At 58.5% G+C, this 3,551-nt stretch overlaps 1 protein-coding gene across 1 annotated transcript; it reads left to right on the top strand.

Annotated features, from left to right (window-relative positions):
• Positions 1 to 1,328: 1,328 nt before the first annotated feature.
• On the top strand, positions 1,329 to 2,261 carry LOC311165858 (olfactory receptor 14J1-like; the record flags this gene model as incomplete). The annotated part of the gene is made up of 1 exon (XM_084227355.1): positions 1,329 to 2,261. One exon carries the CDS (start codon positions 1,329 to 1,331, stop codon positions 2,259 to 2,261), a length of 933 nt encoding a protein of 310 aa, XP_084083481.1.
• Positions 2,262 to 3,551: the final 1,290 nt, after the last annotated feature.

Here is a 3,551-nt window from a genome sequence, read left to right as displayed (position 1 = left end):
CCAGGGGCTGGGCTGGGCTCTGGCAGATCTGGCAGGGAAGGAGCCCAGGGCCCCAGGAGCAGCTGGGACTGGGACAGCTCCAGCAGAAGAGCCGTGGGCAGGAAGGGAGGGAGGCAGTGCTGAGGGAAGCCCTGCTGCAGGGCAGATGTGGCACCTGCCGGGCCTGCCCTGCAGGGCAGACACTGCCCTGAGCAGCGCAGCTCTTGTGTCCCCTCCTAGCCAGCACAGCCCTCAGCCTGGGACTCAGGGCCCTCAGTCCCTCCTGGGCCAGCAGAGCAGCTCCAGAGATGAAGGCCAACTCTCCGGCCATGTGCCCATTCCCTGCTGACCAGGGCCTGAGGACCCCTGTCCTGCCCCGCTGCTGCCTGGCAGGGCTGTGCAGGGCTGGGCAGGGAAAGGCTTTTCCTCAGGCCCAGCTCTCTCTCTCCTTGCCTTGCCCAGGTGCTGCTGGCATTGCTGAGGGGCTCTCTGGAATGGCAGTTCCAGCTGCAGGGTCAGGCCCAGCCCTTGGGCTCCTCCTGTGCAGGCTGAGCACAGTAATGGGGGTCCCAGCTCCCTATGCCCAGGAGCTCTAGGCACAGCAACCTTGGGGGCTGGCAATGAGCCCACTCTCCTCAAGCAGTGCCATGGACAGGTGCCTTGGTGTGTCCTCAGAATGCCATCCAAGCTTTGAGCTGCCTCCAGGGGACACAGGAGTGTCCTTGACCAGAGTGGGGCTGAGACCCTGAGAAAGGCTCAGCCAGTTTGCTCTGCTGTGGGTCCCTCTGCTCTCAGCTGTGCCAGGCTGATTATCAGGGGAACACAGGGACTGCCCTCCATCTCAGAAAGGGCAGCTGGGGACAGATGGAGTGACAGAGCAGCTCCCCTCACCCTTCACTGAGTTACAGCCAAGGCTCTTGCATTGCACAGTTCTCTCTCTTCTCCCTGGGCACAGCAGGAAACCCTCTCAAACTGCCTTTGACATCACTGTTCCTTAGCCCTAGGACAGGATGGGCTGCCAAGCTCCTCTGCCTCAGGAGCCGTTTGGGCTGATGGAATCCAACCTCAGGACTGGCCCCTGTCCCCATTCCCATGACCCCACTGCTGCAGAGCAGGGCTGACCACTCGGTGTCCATGGGCAGAGCCCCTGCTCGTCACAGCAACAGGGCCAGATCCCAGCAGAGCTGAAGGCACAGGGCTGAAGGAAGGGATCTGAGAGAAGGAAAATATGGTGGCACCGAGAAACAGGGGCAGGGCTGAGAGAAAGAGCTTGAACATTGCTCAGGAAAGTCTCCCCTGACTTGTCACTGTCTCCTCCTTGAACAGCTCCCCATGGCCAGAGACAACAAATGTCCAACAGCAGCTCCATCAGCCACTTCCTCCTGCTGGCATTGGCAGACACACGGCAGCTGCAGCTCCTGCACTTCTGCCTCTTGCTGGGCATCTCCCTGGCTGCCCTCCTGGGCAACGGCCTCATCATCAGTGCCATAGCCTGCGGCCAGCACCTGCACACACCCATGTTTTTCTTCATGCTCAACCTGGCCCTCAGTGACCTGGGCTCCATCTGCACCACTGTCCCCAAAGCCATGCACAATTCCCTCTGGGACACCAGGACTATCTCCTACTCAGGATGTGCTGCACAGCTCTTTTTCTTTATGTTCTTCATCTCAGCAGAGGTTTCCCTTCTCACTGTCATGTGCTATGACCGCTACGTGTCCGTCTGCAAACCCCTGCACTATGGGACCCTCTTGGGCAGCAGAGCTTGTGCCCACATGGCAGCAGCTGCCTGGGCCAGTGGCTTTCTCTATTCACTGCTGCACACGGCCAATACATTTTCCCTGCCTCTGTGCCAGGGCAATGCCCTTGGCCAGTTCTTCTGTGAGGTGCCCCAGATCATCAAGCTCTCCTGCTTCAAATTGTATCTCAGGGAGCTTGGGCTTCTTGCTGTAAGTGTTGGTTTAGCTTTTGGCTGTTTTGTGTTCATTGTTTTCTCCTATGTGCAGATCTTCAGAGCTGTGCTGAGGATCCCTTCTGAGCAGGGACGGCACAAAGCCTTTTCCACCTGCCTCCCTCACCTGGCTGTTGTCTCCCTCTTTGTCAGCACTGGCTTTTTTGCCTACCTGAAACCGTCCTCCTTCTCTTCCCCATCCCTGGATCTGGCCCTGTCAGTTCTGTACTCAGTGGTGCCTCCAACCCTGAACCCCCTCATTTACAGCCTGAGGAACCAGGAGCTCAAGGCTGAAGTGTGGAAACTGATGTCTGGATGGTTTCAGAAACACTAAACTCCTGGCAAGTTTCTCCATATCACTTGTAATAAAAGTAATCTTTGGTAGTTCTTGCTGGATTTGATTGTTGCTTTGTTCTTTTCTTTCCCCTGTTTCAGGTTTTTAATATTGTCCACAAAGAAATGCCATTGGTCGTGCCTCATTTAATTTAGTTTCCCTCCAAATTTGCTTTGGCCCGAGACTGTGTCAATGAGGAGCTGTGTTCTCGATGGCTTCAAATGAACTGAAGGATGTCCCAGCAAATTTTTTACCACAGATCCCCTTTTGTTCCCTTCTTGGAGCTGCAGCAGCAATGTCTGTGTGCAGAGCTGGGGGCAGATCAGTGCTGGCACAGCAGCTGTGCCCAGCAGCAGCAGCACTTGGTGTTGCCAGTGCTGCTCCCGTGGCCCTGCCCTGCTGCCCTGGTGGCCCTGATGTTGCTGGAGGGCCTGAGTGCTCTCGGGGCCGGGCACAGCCCTGGGGTGGCAGTGCCGGGGCTGCAGCAGGGACAGGCCATCGGCACTGCTGGGGCAGCGTTGACGCCTCTGGCCAGAGCCTGGGAGCTCCAGGCTCCTTGCCCAGGCTCTCTCAAGAACACGCCCAGGCCAATGCTCAGCACAGAAAAGCCCCATGAGCAGCCCCAGGCTGGCCGTGGGCAGGCTGGGGGCAAACAGCATGGCTGGGGCTGTGCAAGGGCCCTGGGGGAGATGGGAAGGAGCAGCAGAGCAGGGGCTGATCCATCCCCAGTGTGCTGGACAGCCCAGAGCAGCGTCCCAGAGCATCCTCATGGAGCTGTCAACAACATCCCCCCTCTGCAGCCCTGGCCTCTCCCCCAGCTCACACAGGTGCCCCATCCTTGCAGGCACAGACATGGCAGCACTGGCTCAGCAGCCCCTGTTTGCATTGCACAGAGCAGGCAGGAGCACACCCATGCTGTTGGTGTGGGGACATGAACCTGAGGGAGCACAAATGCCATCAGCCCTTGGGGCCAGCAAGGGCTGGGGGACGGCAGGGAAACCACTCAGCTTTGTCCTGGCCTCTGCAGTCAGCCAGAAAGTTTGTTCCCATGAGCTGGGAGTTTCCTGTCCCACTGCAGACGCTGTTGCTCAGAGCCAGGGCTGCCTGGCAGCCACCCCAAACTGCCCCAAGCATTTCCTTGGTGTCACCTTTGTCTTCTGTCCTGGCGTGACAAGTGCTGCTGGAATTGTCTGCAGGCTCCTGAAGTGCCTCTTGCTGCTCCCTTGCCAGAGGCACCACAGGCCAGGGTGGCACATCTGGGCTGCTGTGTCTGGCTTGGGGGCTCCCTGT

This window comes from Fringilla coelebs, assembly GCF_963513975.1.
Source record: "Fringilla coelebs genome assembly, contig: SCAFFOLD_30, whole genome shotgun sequence".
Classification (NCBI taxonomy): Eukaryota; Metazoa; Chordata; class Aves; order Passeriformes; family Fringillidae; genus Fringilla; species Fringilla coelebs.
The sequence above is the reverse complement of the archived record's forward strand: the minus strand, read 5'-3'. Positions and strand labels throughout refer to the sequence as shown.